The 18,798-nt window shown below is 43.5% G+C and overlaps 2 protein-coding genes across 4 annotated transcripts in view; both read left to right on the top strand.

The window, feature by feature from the left end:
* The first annotated feature begins 381 nt into the window (after positions 1–381).
* CD59 (CD59 molecule (CD59 blood group)) lies at positions 382–6,669 on the top strand. The gene is made up of 4 exons (XM_063158216.1): positions 382–483; positions 2,679–2,756; positions 3,491–3,592; positions 5,079–6,669. The coding sequence occupies exons 2-4, from the start codon at positions 2,693–2,695 to the stop codon at positions 5,270–5,272; spliced, it is 360 nt and encodes a 119-aa protein (XP_063014286.1). The 5' UTR covers positions 382–483; positions 2,679–2,692; the 3' UTR covers positions 5,273–6,669.
* A 4,044-nt stretch (positions 6,670–10,713) lies between these two features.
* LOC134419202 (golgin subfamily B member 1-like) overlaps positions 10,714–18,798 on the top strand; it is a 34,686-nt gene continuing 26,601 nt past the window's right edge. For all 3 annotated transcript variants that reach the window (XM_063158214.1, XM_063158215.1, XM_063158213.1), the window contains exons 1-10: positions 10,714–10,767; positions 13,207–13,264; positions 13,923–14,066; positions 14,900–15,046; positions 16,119–16,241; positions 16,822–16,989; positions 17,220–17,405; positions 17,673–17,795; positions 17,939–18,052; positions 18,163–18,484. In XM_063158214.1, the coding sequence (XP_063014284.1) occupies positions 13,220–13,264; positions 13,923–14,066; positions 14,900–15,046; positions 16,119–16,241; positions 16,822–16,989; positions 17,220–17,405; positions 17,673–17,795; positions 17,939–18,052; positions 18,163–18,484 (1,372 nt within the window). In that variant the 5' untranslated portion in view covers positions 10,714–10,767; positions 13,207–13,219. The remainder of the gene's footprint in view (positions 10,768–13,206; positions 13,265–13,922; positions 14,067–14,899; positions 15,047–16,118; positions 16,242–16,821; positions 16,990–17,219; positions 17,406–17,672; positions 17,796–17,938; positions 18,053–18,162; positions 18,485–18,798) is intronic.

Here is an 18,798-nt window from a genome sequence, read left to right as displayed (position 1 = left end):
CTGCTATTTTCTTTAAGCCTTTTAAAGCTTCAAGTATCTGAATTATTAATCTCCCGTGTATTAACCCTTTCCTTTGAATGTTTATAAGTCCCCTTTATAAAGGGTTTAGTGAACAGGGCTATCCCTTACAGACACTACTCAATACACCATAATACATATAGTAAATATCTGCGTAGAGCCATGTAACATGCACTTTTCACGCCTGCCCATGGCAGGAACGAATGGTCCTGAAGTTCCCTTCCAACCCCAAAGCGGCGATGGCCACATGACGCGTGAGGGAGGGCGGCACAAGCGTTCCTGGAACCCTTCCCAGCCGAGACCTCCCTGCCGCCGCCCGGCCCTCGGGAGCGCTGCTCCCACCTCGGCTCCCTCCGCGGCTCCCGCCCCGCCCCGGAGGCGGCACCGCCGGGAGAGCAGCGCCGGCTGAGGCAGCCTCGCTCCGCATCGCCGCTCGCCGCGCACGGTAGGATTTGCCCGCGGAAGGTGAGCGGGACCAGCGCGGAGCGGCGGCGGCAGCGCCGGGAGCCCGGCGAGGCCAAGCGGTGGCGGCGGGGGGAGCGCGCAGGTCCCGCTGCGGCGGAGAGCAGGGGCAGAGAGCGGGAGAGCGGCGGCGTTTCCCGGGAGCAGCGGGGGCCGGTCGGGTGGGAGTGTGTGCCCGGCCCGGGGCAGGTGGGCTCGGGCCGGGGCCGTGCCCTGAGTCACTGCGGGCGGCCGCACCGCACTGCGCTGCGCTGCGCTGCGGGGCCGAGGCACGGAGCGGCCGCGCTGGGCGGTGGAACGCGGCCAGGAGGCACCGGCACCGGTACCGGCACGGGCTGAGCCGCTCCCCGCGGGGATGCCGCTCCTGGTCCACTTCCCCCTGCCCTCTCCCCTTTCCCCCCGCGCTGGCATCGGCGGTGACAGCAGCAGCGGGGCTTGTCCGCCTGCCTCCTCCCAGGTGGGACTGCAGAGAAATTCTGTTTCACTACCGGGCACTGAGCCTTCCGCGCTGTGACAGTTGCTGTTTCGTGTCATTGAGATGGGCCGGGTGATACGAATAATTTAGAAAATTCAGTTTAGGAGGCGTTTTCTTCTTTAATTTCCTCTAAGCCACATTGTGAATTGCTGTTTTTAGATATAGTATTTGCTTTTCAAAGGTTGGAATTTCCTGATTGCACATTTCTGAAAACACACAACAATTATTTTCCCAGAAACAGATGCATTGAATTACTGCTCTTTTGCTGGCTCTGATGATTTTTATTCATCTGCTTTATATTTATGCTGGTCATGACTTGGTGTTGCCAAAAGGCAAAGCTGTTTTTGTCTGCTGACACATGGGTGACTGAGGACTCCTGGAAGATGGAGAGATTCCCAGGGCGGTTCTGTTTGCTGTCCAGAAGGGCTCTTGCTGTAACTACCAGACTGAACAGAGTTGCTGTAGATCTCCATCACTGTGGAACAACCCTCTGGCTTTGAAAGGCTTCTTGCAAAGTTGTTTAGCCCAGAAAATAAGCTCATCTTGCACATTATGGTTTTGTTTTTTATAGTTTCCCCTCTGCTCAACAGTAAGTCATATAGAGGGGAGAAAAAAGAGAGCAGGTTGTGAGGTTTTTTTTAGTAATTGAATGAGTTTTCTTAAGGTTCTTTTGGATAGGTTTGAGTTTTTTGTTTGATGAGTTTTGGGATTTTTTGTCAGTAGAAAAATTAGCTAAACTTAAGGTTGAGAAGTGTTTAAATATTTTTTTGCTGTGAACCCATTTTGTCAAGTCCACAATCAGTGTCCTGGGAGGAAAAAGCTCCATCCTAAAATGGTTAAGGTCTGCCATGTTAAAATCTTACAGTTGCAGGCAGAATTAAGAGCAGTGACAGTTTTACTACAGTTTTATTGGATGTAAAACTTGTTATCTGAATACCTTTAATATTTTGGAACTTTGAATGCCACTTGGGCTTTAAAGACAAACACAAATCATGTCCTTCTAGCACAAGTGAGGTCCCTCTCTCCCTGTTGTGTCCGCTTGATGCCTCCTCAGAACATCCCCCTCTGCAGTAGCAGAGGTTTTTCAGCAGAAGCTGTGATTGTAGCAGAGCCTGTGTGCAGAAATCAGTCTGAGAACTCCTGCTTTGGAGCTGCCTTTGTTAAAAAAATTCCTGACCTTCCCCTCTCGCTGCTGCCTACAGATTGCAGCAGCCATGGAGACCTGAGCCACTGCTGCAGGCACTTGGTGAGTTACTGCCTGTGTCAGTCCCTCAGTGAGAGGGAGAAATTTTGGGAGAGGAGAGGCAAAAGCTCCTGCAGAGCAGCCAAACCTCTTGCAACCCCGTGAGAGAGGAGAAAGGAGAGCAGTCTGGCTCCAGGGTTACTGGGGAATTGCTGAAAGAGAAAAAGCATTTGAGACCTTTCTTTTTGTTAGGTGCATTTGTAGCTGTGAGAAATTGGGAGGCCTGTTGAATGGTGTAATCAGAGAGGAGACCCATCTGAGCCTGTCAGGGCTCAAATGTCAGTTCTGAGAATAAAAATCCTGTTCTCAGAATAAAAATCCTCTCTTGGAAAGTGCAGTTATTTTTCTCTCTTGTGTTTCCCTGTTTTTCCTGGACAGTGCTTTCAGTTTTATACTGAAACAAATCTTGAAACCTTGGTTCATCACCAGGCACTTTGCTTTTAAATAGAATAAACTTCTATTACCTCTTTATGCCCTCAGATTAGGGAAGAAGCATGACCAAGATGAACTTCATCCTGCTGACCACCTGCATTGTTCTGATTGCTTTTTGTGGCTCTGGTGAGTAGAAGAGAGGGACTTAGTGGTTTAATGTTATGGCAGAGGCTGAGAAAATCCTGGAAAAAAATGCCAGAGGGAGGAAAAACAGTGAGAAAGGCCTGGATTAGTTAATACCACTGTGGGGAATGTCAGTTACCATCGAAGCAGGGCTCAGTTTCTGTTCTGATTGTCTTGGGTCAAAACAATCAGAACAGGAGATTCTCAGGAGAGAGAATCAGGGGTAGGATGTGGTGCTGCTTAACACAACAGAAAACTGGTGTTTTGCTGCTGGAAAATGGGATTTTCCTTTCCCTCTAATACTACACAACTAGTGTGTAGTATGAGAGGGAAAGGAAATGGATTTTAAAAAATTGATAGAAAAAGACTCAGCTGCAAGTATCTGTGATTGCCTGGAAAAGGCAGTCTTCAAGAGCAGATAAAAGGAGCAAACGAACATCTTGTTCTGCAGGCATATAATGGTGTTTTTAAAAGTGACATAAATACATGCTTCAAAATGTGCTTATCAAAATTGCCAGCCTCAATTGGTGCTCTGACATAAGCTTGTCAATTTTAACTGAAGTCTTGAGTTTAACAATTTTAGCTGAAGTCTTGAGCTTAATAACCAGGCATATGTTTAGTGACAATTAGATGCAGATAAGTGATTCTTCTTTTTTTTTTTTTCTTCTTTTCCTTTTTAATGCTGCTGCTGTCTCAGTAGTTTAATACTCAGTGAAGATAAACCCTTGTTGTCTTAGGTTCTGCCTTAAGATGTTACCACTGTGACAACAGCCCTACCCTGTGCAGGACCAACAGCACCTGCTTAGCGACTGAAGACACTTGCTTGCAGTTAAAATTTGGTATGTACAGTGTCCCACAGACCTAAAATAAACCAACTTGGATCAGCTTTCATTGCCTGGACACCTCTAATCTGGCCCTAGCATGCATATCTCAGCCTCACTCAAAAGGAACTTGCAAATACTCTTGAAGGTCATGCTTATATCCAAGCAATAATGTAATGATTTAGATATGAGTTGTAGCTATACAAGCATGTACATAGATAGCTGTATATCCAGATTTAAAAAATAAGCAAACAAACAAAAACCCACACAAGGGAGCTGGAAAAAAATAAAGACAGCATTGAGTTTCAAATACAAACTGTTAGTCTATGAAAACAGATAAAGGATGCTTAGCCCACAAAATAAAGCTGCAGATGAATGGCTCAGTTGTTTATGAATTGACACTATTAATATAAATTCTCTTTTCCTGGGAGTGAAGTGATTTGTGTCTGAGGATGGACATCTTTAACTAGATCAGATTGCTCAGAGTCTGGCCTTGAATGTTTCCAGGGATGGGACATCCACAACCCCCCTTGGCAGCCTGTGCCAGTGTTTTACCACCCTTATATCTGTCTACTCTTCCAGCTCTGTCTTCTGCACATGCTTCACTGAGAGCCCTGCCAAGTGCTGGCTCAGGCTGTCAGGGCACTGCTGGAGTCCCCATCCCTGGAGGGATTTAAAGGCCATGTGGATGTGGCACCTGGGGACGTGGGTTAGTGGAGGGCTGGGCAGTGCTGGGTTAAAGATTGATAATCTCAGAGGTCTTGTTCAGCCCAGATGGTTCTGTGAATGCAAGCTGAGCTGGCTGGTGATGCCAGGTATCACTCAGGATCCACCCTGTATTTCCCAGTGGGTAAATTGGATACACACTGCTAAATTTCTAGTGAAAGCAAATTTGGACACTTCTAAGCACTTGAACTTAAAAAAGGAAGTGCATGGCTGTGGCACAAACAAAACTATAGGGCTGATGTTGGGGGCACAAATGGCCCATGAACTGCAAGACACAAGACTTCACAAAAAGTGTCTCTTCTGGGGGGGGGGGGGGTGTGAGAGGCCAAGCCCAGTGATCTGTCCCTGAAATTTCACATCAAATTCTCATTTCCAGTCTGCTACGAAATTGGAGGTACATTTTGTACCTTATTAGCCACTGCTGTGCAGAGTGCTGTGGGTGGGACTGTGGTCAGACCTTGCACTCTTTGCACAGAATATTTCTTGCTAGGAGGTTTGTGCTGGATCTGTGCAACATTTCTGGGTGTGGAGTCGCAGAACCAGACCATGCAGCTTCTGCCTCCCTCCACTGCCCCCTGATGCCATGGCAACACAGACCACAAGGCCTCCATCCAATTTCTGTGTTTACACCATGGCCCCTGACACAGATTGAGCTTTGCCTTCTCCTCACAGTTTCATTCTCTAACAGTGGCAGTCGAAGCACTGCTTCTCTCTCAGTACCAAAAACGGTGTTACTGTCAATGCTCTCTTAATCTGTTTGATTTTTTTTGTTCCATAGGTAAATTGAGAACTTTCTCCTGCTGGAAGACATCCCAGTGCAATGTGAATGAAATTGCTGATTCCTTCCTGTTGGATAATTTTGAATTCTTTTGCTGCCAACACGACCTGTGCAATGAGAGTGCAATTACTGGGGTTAACAAAGCCGCCTTCAGTATTGCTTCTGTAATGGCCATGTTATGGATGCTCCTGTAATAATCCTGATTTGTACGCTGTCCTTTCAAGATGAAGTTACACAAAACCATTAACTCTTTTCTATATAGCATATTTTCAGCTCCAGTCCATAGGCAGAAATATTCCTGTGTAATTTTGTTTCTCAAGGTTCTGTCTGTTCTGTTCTGTGTGTTGTTACCACTTAGTGGGTGTTTTAATCTGTCCCCCTACTCCTGGGGAATATCAGCTCTAGGGAAGTCATGTTACCTTGTGGAGAGCCTGGGCAAACTCCAGTGGGTGATGTGAAGGAGAAGGAACACTACAGCTTTTCTGCTGGAAACTGTCATTTTTTTCCTGTCCCATAAACTGTCATTATTTTTGGTTGGCATTTCTGTGGGTTTTGATTTGTTTTGCTTTGGATCCTCCTTGTCACAAACCAAGCAGTGGATTTGCCCTCAACACAAGAAGTATTGGACCATAACTGTACCTTGATGCAGTCTTTGTGATGAATATGGAAATATTCAGTTTCAAGTCATGTAAACACTTTGTTCCCATCACTGTACCTGTTGTTTTTTTTTTTTTCCTACAAGCCAATGATATAACCTTGTCAAGTGCTGTTATTTTGGGAGAAAGCATCAACATTTCTTAAGCCAAAACCAAAATATTGCTGTAAGTGAGAAACACTTCTCTTTTTTTTTTTTAAATATATATATATTTCTGTGAGCATGTAGACAACATGTGATAGCTTCTTTTTGGATTTTCCTCATACATTACCCATGCTTAGGATTTTAAGTGAGCATGTGCTTTGCACTGAGTATTTATTGGTATACTGAAAATCAATCATAAAATGCTGAGGAGTTGAAATGGCACATGTAGGTTACTTCCTCACCTAGTTAGCTTTTGGGTTTTGTTGAAAACAGTGACATGTAAACTTAACCCTTCAAGCTTCCACCTAAGATTATTAAAATCTTGCAGAACTTTCTTTCCATAAATGGCAATGCACAGTATAGGTGTGTATTTATATAGCATGAACAATACCTGCTCCATCTGTAGGTGTGAGAGGTCAAATCCTGAAATACTTATATTGCTCTGCTCCATGGTGGAGACAGACCTTGGGACAGTCTCTGGTACCTGGGGACCCTCTCAGACAGGTGGGATGCCAGATCCTCCTTTTTCTTCTTCTGGAGCTGCTGGCATATCCCTGCCAGAGTTGTGTCCATTGCCAATGGGATATCCTCTTCCTGAGGACCCTCACTTGTGCTCGTGACACCAGTGACACCAGTGACAACAAGGGTGTTGTTCCAAATCTCTGATGTAATCCACAATGTACCTTTTGGTTGAGTTTATTGTAGCTATGAAAGTGTCCTGGGATCTTTCCCATCACTCTAAATACAGAAGTTGTCCTGTCTTTGATAAATAAAAATGTCAAAAAAGAAGAATGTGGAGTATGTGGTGATTTATTGGTATTTACAGCTGGGTAGGACTCCAGTTGTTTCCATGGGAGGTGCATCCATGCTTCCCATCCAGAGACTCAGCAGGTTCCAAGCAGACTCTCCTTCCTTATTTTTATTTCCCACCTCATTAAAAACAGACACTGGAAGACAGCAATTTCTGCACAATGACTTTTTCCATTGCTGCAGCACCATTTGTCAAACTCAGGCTCATTTCTGGTGAAAAAGTATTAAAGCACTGACTCAGTATAAATTGGGGGAAGGTTTGTAGCAGAGAGGTATCTTTTGTTGGACAAGGTGATAGATTCCTTATGCTTAAATCATCCTGATGGCAGCATTTTTTCTCTATTATATTGTCAGTGTCTCCTTTTTCATGGTACTTTTAAACTTGTTTCATTGCCGTATGGCCTGCATGCATAAAATATTCTCCTTTTTTGTTAAGTGCAAAAAGAAGCTCTGTATTTTGTGAGTCTAATCTTCAAGCAATCATTTTTACTATTTCTTTTTTGATAGCCTTGAACACTTTGTCTAAATTATACTTCTTTGTTTCTCTTCTAGAGGCAGCCTAAGCAATGAGTCCTTGTGTTTTAAATGTGTTACTTTCTTTTTGTAAAGATCAACCAGAACGTGATTTAATTCCTGTAAGGTTTGCATTTTCTGAGTCTGGCTGTGCTGACTCTCTCCTGCTGCTTATTGAACAGTGGCTGCTCCTTGAACTTTGGCATTTCTCCCCTGTTGCTGCTGTGTTATGCCCAGGTTTGCTGGCCAGTCCACAAAAAGGACCATTAAAACCAAGAGGGACGTGAAAACTTTGGCTCAAGTATTAAAATATTGAAATTTGTTCTACCAGGACTCCCAAGTCCTCTGCAAAACTGTTTTCTGGGGTGATTCCCAGTTTTGGGGTGGGTGTCACAAAGTGGTGCCTGAAACCCAGGGACTCCTGGCTTTGGGCCTCCCTCAGAGGGAGCATCAGCCGGACACTGTGTGTGGTTCAGCTGTGTCCTCTAAGCCCCAGGATAACGCAGAATAACTCGGGTGAGCTGCTGTGCAGAGGTGTCTGTTGCCCCCTGCAGTGAGTGCTGGGTAACTTGTCACTGTTGTTAGAGATTCTTTGGTTTTATTTTGCCATTATCTGAGCAGTTTGCTCTGTTCTGCATTAGTGGCATGACCAAAACTCTATCCTTTGAATGTGCTTTTTGTGCCACTACACATCATTTATGTACTAATGATCATCTGATCATCCAAGAATACCCTTCCCTACATCTACTTCTCATAACCAGCAGTCTCTTTTTTGGGGGGTACACACAAGTTATATAGGAACAAGATGGAGAAGGTAACAAATGGAAGCTTCAGCAACAGCAGCAATTCATTCTTGTGGTCTGTTTTGAGCATGAATTCCTGCTCCAAGTCCTCATGGTGGTAACCAAGTGTCCTTTGCCTTGAACTTGGGCATGGAGAGAGCTTGGGAGCCTCCTGGTACTGGTAGGAATGTGGGGCTGATACACCTGGTTGAGAAGAATTTGGCTTTATCCTGTGTGAAATCCTTCTCTAGTTTTACCTTTCTCAAAGATGAGGTGGGATGTTCCCATGTTATTTCAGGATGCAGGAAATTGTGAAAAGAAGCAGATTCATGGGAAAAAACTGACAGGCAGAGCAAGCAATTTCCTCCCACTGCTTTTTGGTGTGAGAGGAATGAGGAGGCTGACCAGCGAGCAGCTTTATTTTGTAAAAAGGAGTAGCTAAGATAACACAATAGTCCCAGCAGAGAGCTGCACATTAAGTACCTCACTGTTGCACTGACTGGGGCATCTGGATACTGCTGAAATATGAATATTAAATGCAGTGAACTACAGTGGTGTTCCTCCAGCTGGAAGAGAGTTTAATGTGTCTGAATCTCTGTGTGTCTCCAAGGGCTTGGATCTCACTGGTAAATACAGTCAGTCCTAAGCTGGCATCACAGCAGGGGGGTTTGGCTGGGCCTAAACATCCAAGAAAGCCTTGTCTGTGAGATCCCCATGTTTACTGAGGCAGAAACAAACACACTGCACTTTCTGACTCCACACAAGGTGAATATTGCACTATCAGCACAGTGCTAACACCATCCTGCATTTTGGAGGGGGAGAAGGGAGCGACTGATTGGCTGTGAGATCTCCAAAAGAAGTGTGTTGTCATCTCCCCTCCTATCTTTCCAAGAATAATTTATACATTGGGATAAAATGAAGACCAGCAGATGATATTATTTTTATGGGTAGGACAACTTACAGCATAGGGAAAACTGTCCTGGAGCCTAGGAAAGGGCAAATTAAAAATACTTGTAGTTTCTTCCTCCTAAGTGGAATGAATAAAAACAAAAGGGTCTGGAGCAAAGCTCCCCTCCCAGACAAGGAAATCTCTGCATGTGATCCAGTGTTGGTTCTATGTAAGGGATAAGCAGTCTTGAATTGATTTAGATGTTTCTGAACCCATAGCCCAGCACCTTGTGAGTCCAGCTGAGTTCTTCATGGCACACTAGTGCTGCTCAGGAATGACAGCTCCACCATTCCTCACTGCACAGGGTTGGTTTGGTGCCTGATTCAATTCAATTCAAACAATTCAAACCATCCCCTCACACCATTTTGGTAGGTAGGGATGGGAGTGCAGCAGCTGCACTGCTGTTTTCTCCTCTGTCACAGGTATTCAGAGATGCTGCTGTGGGGCAGGTTTGGAAAAAAGCTATGGAGACACTGCAGGATGGGGATAAAATCCCGAAGGGTACAGGTTGAGAGGATGGATGTTGTGGTCAGATTCACAATGGAATTGGTTTTGGAGACTGCTGCAAACCACAGAAACCTTATTCTCCAGAGCATCCTCCAAGGAGGGCTCTGCGCCACATGCAAACCTGTGGTTCTGGAGTTCACTCCATGCTCAGACTCCTATTTCCAGAGATTCTAAAGTCTTGCAGGGATCTTCAGGCACCCATCATCATCATGTGTCATGTTCCTTAGTGCTCAGGGCTTGGGTGAGAACATGCACAGTGTCACTGTTTAGCTCACATCTGATAGGAACAATGTTAAGAGTGTTGCACCAGGAAAAGATTAAAGAGATTAAAATGACACAGCCACATCTTGAAATCAAATGACTTTTAAAGTCTGATGGGTTTCTTCTTTCCTGCTCCCAGTCATGGTAATGCTGTAGGATCCTGTGAGTTGAGGTTTATTCTCTGTTCTGTGGGATGAAGTGATGCTTGTCTGGGGAGTGGTGGGGCTGTAGCCCAGAACCCAGTGCCAGATATCTCTAGAAATCTGTAGTTTGCACACAGATAAAAGGGCTATCTAAAAGATTACAAAATGCAGAATATCAATGCTGCCGCTGTCAGATACGAAGCACAGCTTCCTTTTGTACCTGCATCTTTTACCCTACAGCAAGCTGGAGGTGGTTTTCTTTTTTTTTCTGCTTAGAAAAAGGATTTGCAATCCATTCCTCTCCCTGACAGTGAAATCAATACAACTATTGTTATGAAAACTCCCTTTCCTAATAATACAGCAGCCAGTTTTTCTAGTATGAAAATGTTTTGTTTATAAATGTCTCTTAATTATATTATACACTGCAATGTACTGAGCTGGTGGAATTTTACTGGAGACTTTGGCATTGCTCATGTCTAAATGTAACAAACTAAAGGAGAGTCTAAGCTGGAACAAAGGCCTTGGGGTAAGGGCTTTAAATTGAAGGAAGGTGAGTTTGGAGTAGACATCAGGAAGAAATTATCTCCTGTGAGGGTGGTGGTGAGGCGCTGGCACAGCTGAGCAGTTAATAAATACGTGGCAATGTGTAGGGAGAAGCGTGTCTGGCTTGTAGCTCCCCGCTTCCTCAGGAAAAATGGGAAAAAAGTTTGGGAATTCGGGGAGCTCCGGCGGCCTCCGGCCCGCAGCGCCGTGAGAGAGGAGGGCGCTCCTCCGCGCCGCCAGGGGGCGCTGCCAGGGGGCGGGGCCGCTCCCGGCGGGCGGGGCCGGGGCTCGGGGCCGCAGAGGCGGCGGCGACGGGGCCGCGTCGGGGCTGAGGGGGCTCGGCGGGCTCGGGGGCCGCGGCCGCCCCTCCGCCGCCCCGCAGGTGAGTGCGGACATCGCGGCCACGGTAAAACCCCTGCCCTGCGCCGGCAGGCCTGCCCGGGCCTCGGCCGGTGCGAGCCCGCCCCGCGGAAGCTCTGAGGGGGAAGGCGGTGGAGGCGGGGGGGTCGCTCACTCCCATTGCCGGGCGCTGATGGAGCCGGGCAGGAGGGGCTGGGAATGTGGGAAAGGGTGGAAATGTGGGAAAGGGTGGAAATGACTCCTTGGAGTTCTCTACGCCCCTCGTGCACCTGCACTGCTCTGATCTGCGGCTTCTCCACTGGGTCACTCTTACAAAATAGTGCTTCCCTTGTATTAAGAATATTTATCTATAATATATTTAGTATTGAAAATAAGTAACAATTCATATTAATATTTAAATGTGGTCAGTGTGACTAAGAGATCGTGTTTATAACAGGTGCAAGTAATGGCTATATGATGTCTCAATGTATTTTACAGGGTGTGTTTGTGTGTGGTTTGCTTTAACACTGCTTCAGTTTGTGCTGTGTGTTGTATGTTCGTGCAGATTTTGGCCAGGAGCTTTTAGTTCATATGTGGCACAGATCTCCTGAAAACAAATTTCATTTGTTCTGAAAAAGAACCAGCATCTTGGTGGGTAAAAGCAAAAGTGAGCAGTTGCTAGAAGAAAACAAATAAAAATGGTTTTCTTTCAGTAGATATGTTGCCAATACCAAATTATTTCGGGGAATGCGTCTAAAATAATATTAGGTTTAGCTGAGCTATTACGCAGTTTGTTTTTGTGCTGTAGGCCTGTGGCAGGGAGGAGGGAGGGGACTCCATCACCTTCCTCAGTAGTGAGGGCTGGAACGAGCTGCTGCCCAAATCTGTCATGTGCCCCTGATGCTGGGCCCTGTGCTCTCTGACTCAGGGCACTGAGGAGGCTGGAAAGTGCCCAGATGAATAATGTGAGATTAGGGTTTTTTTTAGCTGGATTTGGCTGCAGCTGGTAGGGGATGATTTAGGAAGGCAAAGCTGCCACTGGGGCTTTTCTTTTTGGTAACACTCTGTTGCGATCAGAGCTGAAACCTCAGTTGTACTTTGAGCATTAAGAGAAAGTTGTTCTGTAAAATTAAGCAGCATCTGTTGTGTCTTGTGGAAGATAAAGAGTTGAGGGATTGCAGCTTTAACTAAAAGAGTTCAAGAGTTGAGGGATTGCAGCTTTAACTAAAGATTGTGGCTTTAATTTTTCTGTACCCCAGAAAAAAAGCAAAACCCATCCTTGGTTGATTTCATGCCGGGTAGGAAGAGCCTGATCAGTTTTGTTTCCCAGCTTGATTTGGAAAACTTGTCAGTGGTTGGTGTCACTGATGTAAATAAAAAAACACCAGGAGGGAGCAGTTGAGGTATTTGGGTGGGAATGCTGGCAGGGGAGACCAGCAAAATGATTCTGTCAGTCAGAGCTGGGAACGAGCTGAAATATTTACAAATGCCCCACCGTGTTCCATCTAGTGAGTCATTCTGGCCTCTCTGTACCTGGGGTAACCCTTTGGTGTGCCTGGCAGTGAGCTTTTCACTGGCAACAGCTTTGGTGTTACAGCTCTGCAGTAGTTATGAGAGGAGAGGTTTACTTACAGGTTCTGCAGTTTCCATCCCCACACCCATGGCTTGTTTGATTTTAATGTCAGGAGAGATCCTTAGGAGGATCCAGTCTGGAGTTGTAGGTGATGTGGGTTGCAGTCTGTGGCTCCTGGTTAAGCTTTGGAGTGGTGAACTGCTTTAAAGGCAGCCCCTGCTATCAGGCTGCATTCTTTCAGAGATAAGCTGTGTGCTGGTGCTCACTATGACCTGCTTTCCACACTCAGGCCTGCTCTGTGCATGTGTGGTTCACAAGTCTCTAATAAGAATGGGAAGGACACTTGACTTTCCTCTGGGTGTTGCTAATTGAGAGTGACAATTACTGAGCAGGTGCAGTGCTGGTTGTGCTTTTCAGATAAGCAGCAGTCACAGCAATTCAAGCAGTTTGATGTTATTTAATGGTTTTAGCCTTAATGTGTGATTTTTTTAGAAATCTGTGTCGATGTGTAATCCCTGCTTTCCTGCAGGGACAGGCAGTGTTTAAGGTCAGGTTAAATATTAGCAAACTATATGTGGTTTGTGTCTTCTATTTATATGTTGGAGAGGCAGCTGTGCAGAATAATACTCCATGGCATTTACTCTTTAAAGACTTCTCTGGATTATTTTTGGAAGTATTGGCATTTTACTGACTGGCAGTTTTTAGAAAAGGCACGTTATGCATATTTTGTACATAATGAGAAGTGTTATTTCTCAACAACTGGTGCTATAGTGGAGATCAGAGGTGCTGTCACAACTGAGCAAATCACTCTCAAGCATTTCACAATGAGGTACACAGAAGTATGAATTAATTACAGTTATTGGAGTCTCTGATACTGACTGAGGTATTATTTCATTTATTTTTCTGTAGCCATCGTGGAACTATGTGGAAATGGGGTAGTGGAGATGATTCTCCTTCCAAAACAGCAGTAAGTACTGAATTACTATTAATATCCTTTAAAGACTCTCTGACACAGAGAATATTTCATTTTTTATACACTAACTATATGTATTTTCTCTTTTATAAAGCAGTTGTTTGACTGGTTTTACCATGACAGTTCTAGGGCTCTAAGAGTCAGGTTATGTCCTTGTTTCTTATCTCCTTGATGTATAATCTCTGTGCCTTCCACAGCTGTTGTGCCTGTCCCCACTCTGCTTATCCTGCCTTAAGAAAACATCTGTAGGAGTTACATAAGCTCCATCCTCAGGGTATCTTTGGGTAGAGTAGATTCAATATCAATATTTTATGGGTATTTATTTTATTTAGCAGCACTGCTGGCTGTCACAACACAAATCAAGGGAATGAGGAAGTTCAGGTGTTCATACCTAGAATGCTTGGGTGGTTTTGCTGCATTTCAAGCCAAGCTTGCTAAGGCAGCTCATAAGGTTTAGAATTCCATGTGGCCTGCTAAAACCAGCCTGCTGTAAGTATATATGACCCATGGAAGCTTTAGCATTGCATTTGCTGGCTGTTGTAGTGAAGTGGGACACAAAGTGCAGGCATGTGAGGGGCAGTGCAGTGTGCCCCATTTGGCTTTAGGGGGGCACCCTGGATGTCCCCAGGCTGAGCATTCCCTGTCTCTGCAGGCTGCGGCCTCCGGGGACGTGGAGAGCGCGGCGGTGACGGATCTGACGGAGCAGCTGACGAGCACCGAGCAGCTGCTGGCACAGCTCAAGGAGCTTGTCAGGGAGAAGGATGCTGAGCTGCGGAGCAAAGATCTTCAGCTAAAGGTACTGAGCACGTGTTCATGTCATAACCATTGTGAAAATCCCCCTTCAGTCCTTTTTGTCATGTTTTGCAAGATTCTGGTCTGTTGCAGCAGCTCTGGGATGGTCACAAGGAGCTGTTCTGGGCTCTGGACATTGCTGCTTGTTCCCAGCGTGTGTTCTGTCCCAGGACTGAGCTAGAAGGAATTTATATCTAATATCTTGAAGGCTTTTTTTAGGGCTTGTTACTCTTTTAGAAAAAGTCATAAAGATTGATCTCTTCCTAGGAGAGATTTCTTTCTGCCCTTTTTATCTGTGGATGTAAACAGCCAAGTGTTAAAATACTGCATGTTTTAAAACTCGTTGTATATTGAGTTCTCAAAAAAAAAAAAAAGCTTTTACACTTTCATGAAGGTGTCTGTCTTTTTACATTTGTTAATGTATTTTATATTTTTTAATGAAAAAATAATTGTAGTTTTTATGATAAAATAATTCTTGTTTTTTTATGAAAAAATTCTTGTATTTTTATGAAGAAGTAATTCTCGTTTTTTTATGAAAAGATAATTCTTCTCATTAAAAAGTCAAGCCTAGAATTTGTATTGCTGTGAAAAAAAAAGGGAAATTTATATAATAAGGTTTTGAATTCCATACGGTAATAATCATCATGTGCAGAAAGTTTAGATAAAGAAGAGAATATTTAAAGAATGAAAATGAAACATTGGAATGTCTCTTCAGGGAAGATATTTTTTGTTAATCACTTCAGATTTCTCCCTCTCTCATTTTTTTTTAATGGAAGAATTGAAGGAGGCAGTTGTCCATGTAGCTAATTTAGTCTGTCCTGACTTTGATGTTTGTAGGAGGAGAAGGAATCTGCTGATGCCAAAATTTCCAAGCTGAAGCTGCAGAACAAAGCCAAGGTTGCATCATTAACCTCGCAGCTGGAAGAACTGAAGAAGCAGTTACCAGTGGCAGGAGGCTTAGAGGCCAAAGCAGAACCAAAAAAGGTAAGGTGTTCTCATATTTGGAAGCAGATACAATTTCCAGGGTGCTGTGGGCTGTTTCCCATGCTGGACTCAATGGGGAAATTCAAATTTTGAGCTGAGTCAGGTTAGGATCAAGGTGGACTGAGTGGGTGCTGTCAGTTCATCTGTGTTTCTGTTTAATTCTTTTATTTTTCAGTAGAAATCCAGAAAATTGCACATTCCCTTCAAATTGTTTTAGTAAAAATTTCTCAATCCTTCATCCTATTAGCGCCTCTAAGTTTTGACACATGTAAATCAGGCAGATAAGTTTTGGAGAAGAAATAAAAACAAAACCTGTCTTGTTCCTTAGGAAATGTGTAACTCTCCTTACTAGCAAAATGTAGATTAAGTGCTGGAAAGTGACAGGTGTTTTACTGTTAACAAGAGAGTCTCAGATCTGTTTGGAGTAACACAGTTGTGCAAGTAGACTTGTATTTGTTCAGAGTAGGACATTATAGCTTCTAAAATAACTTTAGTGAGGCTTCAGTTTTTCAGGGAAATTTGTACATTAAAGCTGTGCTGGAAGGGAAAGGTAACAATCAGTTTGTAACAGTCTCTAGTTTTCCATAAAAATGTGCAGTAACTATTTATTCTTCTGATCTTTTTTTGGCTGACAAAACATGCTTAGCAATTGGTTTCTTGTAATGGCAGATAATTTCTATAAAACAGCAATTACAGCTGGGGAAAGTCTGATTAAAGACATGCTTAGGAATGGTTGAATTTACATTTTTCCCCTGGTAGTCCTGTTTTCCCTCTGATACGTATGGACTACACTTGCCAGATTATCTGAGTTTCAATTGCTGGAGAAAGTTAATCTCCTTCCAGTCCACTTTTTAGCAGTAATTATCATGAATAATTTAAATACAAAGACTTCTATAAGCTTAATAAATAGAAATTCTGTGCTAGCTTCTACATGGAATATGAAATATAGAAGAGAACTGAAACGGGGTCTGTGAGTAAAGTCTGCTTTTTTCGTCAATATTATCAGACTAAGTAGAGGTACAGAATCCAGGAGTTACCTGTTCATGGAATACAAACCTTCCTGTTTTTGCAGGCATCAAAAGATGGAGACCAGGAAAATGCTGCAGCAAATCGAGGGAAAATATTAGTGCTGAGAAGGAGAATTGAAGAGCTGGAATCCCAGATCACACAAAAAAATGAAGAGTTACAGAAAAAGGTGGTGTTTTGTGTGACATGACTTTTTACCTTTGTGGTGTAGGATTATGTTTGAATATGTTTATTTAAGTAGATATTTAATTCTGTGCTACTGAAGAGCCATTCTGGGAGTTTTCTGTTGAGGAATTGTTATGTTACAGCCTCAGCAAGGGCAGTGGGAATTCTGTCATTGTGCCCTCAGTGAGCAGGGAATTCTGGATGAATGGAGAAGGATACATGAAGATGAGCTCTGTGGGTCAATGTTGTATTTAAATCTTGCATTTTGAACAAAAGTACTGCTTTGCTTCGGTTTTACTCATTGAAAAAATAAGTCACAACAGGAGAAAATGTAGGCAAGGGCAGATTTCATGTTGTGGTGTTTTTTGGACATAACTTCCCTGGGGATGGTGGCAGGAATGGGAATGCTGCAGAGTTTGAGGGAAAAGTTCAGTAAATAATGATTACATTTCAAACAGAACCAGTTATATATCTGATTGTAATTTTTGGAGTACTCTTAACTCAGGCAGTAAGGAAATGATGCAGACCATTCTGTGCTGGAGGTGGAAGCACAGAGCACAACCAATTCTGCCTTTTCACCCCAGGATGCTGAGCTGGAGGCGCAGCGCGGCCGTGGGGCTGACATGGATGCCATGCTGGCAGAGAAGGAGAAGAGGCTGGCTGAAAGGGATGCTTACATCAGGGATTTGCAGGTGGCCTGTGGATCCAGTGATGCTGCCAATGAAATATTCCTGCCCAATGAGGAATTGAAGGTATGTTAGCAGCTCAGTTATAAAATCTCTGTAGAGCTTTCAAGGAACCAGTGAATTTGATATGATATGTAGTCAGTCCCTCGCTGAAATACAGTTAATTCATATGAATAAAAATTCTTTACTATCTTAATTTATATATATTTACTTGCTTATTTTGTTCTTACCAGGGAGAGGCTTCATGATTGCTGTATCATTTTTCTGCTAATTGTCTTTTGGTTTGCATTGTAAAGAACCAGCTGGCAGCTAAAGAGTCATCCCTGCAAAGCATGGAGATCCTGGTGCAGAACCTCACCAAGAAGGTGGGAGACAGTGAGGAAAAATGCAGCTTGTTCCAGGAGCAGATCGAGAGTCTGAAAAACGTTCAAAGCAAGGAAAGAGAACATTTCCAAGGAAAAGAAGCTAAATATATGGAAAATGTAAGTAAATGCAGGATTCCAAAAGTTATGTCCAGTTCTTGGGAAAAGTAGAATACAAGTGTTTGAGGAGGAGGATGCCGTTTGGGCTTAGTTGTTAGAAACTAGGAATGAACATAAGTGACTAATTATTGTATTTAATGTTACTGGAAGCAAAATTCAGAGTTAATTTGGAATCCACTATCTTTCTGTACCTTTAGTTAGAGAGTTCAGTGTGGTTTTACAATAGTTTGTTGGCTGGTTTCATATTTATTTTCTTTTTGGTTTTAGATACGTGTGTTTCAAAATATTATCCAGGAAAAGGAAAAGGAGCTGGAAGCACAGAGAGAAAAACATGAGCAGGAGCTTTTTAGATTAGCTGCTAAATCTGATGCAAGTGCTGACCTAGAACAGGTATGTTGCTCTGGAAACTCAGCAGCCTGAATTGGGAGTCATGTAATTACTAAACTCTGTGACACAGTTCAAGTGTCTGGTTGGGAGAATAAAAATAAGTCTTTTATAGATTGCTGGATTATTTAACTTTTTATTTTTGGTAGCTGCTAAAGGCTTTGAAACAGAAGCTCCATGAAAAGGAAGAAGTCATGCTGGGAAGGACACAGGTGATTGATGTCTTGCAAAAGGAGCTGGATGCCAAGGACCAGCAACTGAAAGTAAGAAGTGCCATAAGTAGGAGTACAGGTATAATGTTTGACAATGGTAGGAAAAATACTTTGCATTGAAATGATAAATGTTTTTGTGCTGTTTTTTTTTCTTTTAACAGGAGAACAATGAAAACCTGAAACGTCTTCTGTCTGAAAAAGAAAACCTCCAGTCTAAACTGGATGCTGAGAAACATGTAATGAGAGCCCAATTAAAAGACATGATGGAGAAACATGAGCTTGAAATGACAAAAGTTAAGGCGAAATACAATGCTGAACTGCATGAAATTCAAGAGAAACATGAAACTGAGCTGCAAGAGAAAGACCAGGCCCTGGTTCAGCTTCAGAAACAAGTGGCAGAGTTGAGTGCTGGTGGACTGAGTAACTCCAAAGAAGTCAAAGATATGAAATCTATAACCAAAGAGAAGCTGGAAGAATTGGAAGGTATCCTATTTAAACAGTTGTCACTGACAGTATTAAAGGTTTCTTTGCCCCAGACTTCAATGTCTTTTGAGCCAATTTCATACTTACTGCAATTAGAACTACATGAAACTTGATGGAATGTTATTGCCACAGTAATTAAAGGGATCAAGTACTATAGTAATGGGGGTTAGAGGATTACCAAGATAATCACAAGCTGTAAATTTGTCACTGTGTCCAAGTCTTATATTTTTCTGTAAATGCTGTTGTCTTGTGTGTGTAACTTCCAGTTGCTAAAGGAATTACACACAAGGTTTGTATTAATAATCTGTCTACAG

Source organism: Melospiza melodia, chromosome 6, assembly GCF_035770615.1.
Source record: "Melospiza melodia melodia isolate bMelMel2 chromosome 6, bMelMel2.pri, whole genome shotgun sequence".
NCBI lineage: Eukaryota > Metazoa > Chordata > Aves > Passeriformes > Passerellidae > Melospiza > Melospiza melodia.
This window is presented reverse-complemented; position numbering and strand designations above follow the sequence as displayed.